The sequence below is a fragment of the Mesitornis unicolor genome, unplaced genomic scaffold (genome assembly GCF_000695765.1).
Source record: "Mesitornis unicolor isolate BGI_N332 unplaced genomic scaffold, ASM69576v1 scaffold47279, whole genome shotgun sequence".
Classification (NCBI taxonomy): domain Eukaryota; kingdom Metazoa; phylum Chordata; class Aves; order Mesitornithiformes; family Mesitornithidae; genus Mesitornis; species Mesitornis unicolor.
In genome coordinates this window covers 43028-44039 of record NW_010208834.1, presented here as the reverse complement: position 1 = coordinate 44039, position 1012 = coordinate 43028, and the positions used below count along the sequence as shown (strand labels likewise).

General features: G+C 38.8%; 1 protein-coding gene across 1 annotated transcript in view; it reads left to right on the top strand.

The window, feature by feature from the left end:
- Positions 1-973: 973 nt before the first annotated feature.
- LMO4 (LIM domain only 4) overlaps positions 974-1012 on the top strand; it is a gene marked incomplete at its 5' end in the record, with an annotated part of 5454 nt that continues 5415 nt past the window's right edge. Inside the window, 1 exon segment of the mRNA XM_010192639.1 lies at positions 974-1012. This exon segment is cut by the window's right edge and continues 1 nt beyond it. Within this exon segment, the coding sequence (XP_010190941.1) occupies positions 974-1012 (39 nt within the window).

The window sequence follows — 1012 nt, the reverse complement described above, 5'->3', positions numbered from 1 at the left end:
AACAGCAGAGCTCAATAATCATTATTGTATTATATTTTGAATCGATGCGTTGTGCCTTTAAATGGATTTGAAGAATTATGTATATATTTTTCTTCACCACTCTTCTGCCTATTTCCCCCTTCCCCCCGCTGCGTGTGCCCCCCCCCAATGGCAGATGTTGTGGTCTCATTTGATTGCATAGGAAAACTGCAGTGATACAGCAAACACCCAGAGAGATATGATGACAAATGGGTCCAGATCCCGGTAAATTACTTTCTGCTCAAATCGAAATTTCATTCAGTTTGTTGCTAGCAGAGATGAAGTAATCTAAATTGTGGACTCAGGAGCAGATAGAGGGAAGTTGGAGCAAGCATTTCATTATCAAGAGAGAGAGAAGGTTAGGATGAAAGAGATGAGCAGAGGCAAATCTAAAGTGTTGACACCATGATTGAAAAGGTTAACCCATACACATTATATATCAACCTGGATAGCAGAGAGTTTCTAATGGAAACTCTGCACTGATGGAGGTTTACTGGAGTTTCAATACACTGAGCATGATGTCTTCTTAGATATACAATCAAATCCTCTTAACCCTTTTGATGACTCATATCTCAAGATATGATTAAAGTACAAAAGAGTTCTTCATATAATTTCAAGGACACAATGCATTTAAACTCCAGTCATGAATTGTATCTTTTTTTTTTTTATGATGAACCCAGTAATCTGATAAAATGTGTGTAGTACAGAATTGTTTGTGTTTCTAGAGGTGTAAGTCAATATTTCTGATTAAATCCCGTGTAACCACATCCAAGGTAGGCTGAGGCTACCAGTTGTTACACAAAAATATACTTTTTCATATTGCGACACGTAAGCGAGTTGGAAGACGGGGGTCAGAAGTCTCAAACAGTTGTGTAATAAACCATTGCAGTGATGCGCAAAAACGCCTGGAGCCCCCCGTGTATTAAATTATTCATGATCATCACCTCTGTTTCAGGTTATTTGGAAATAGCGGTGCTTGCAGTGCCTGTGGACA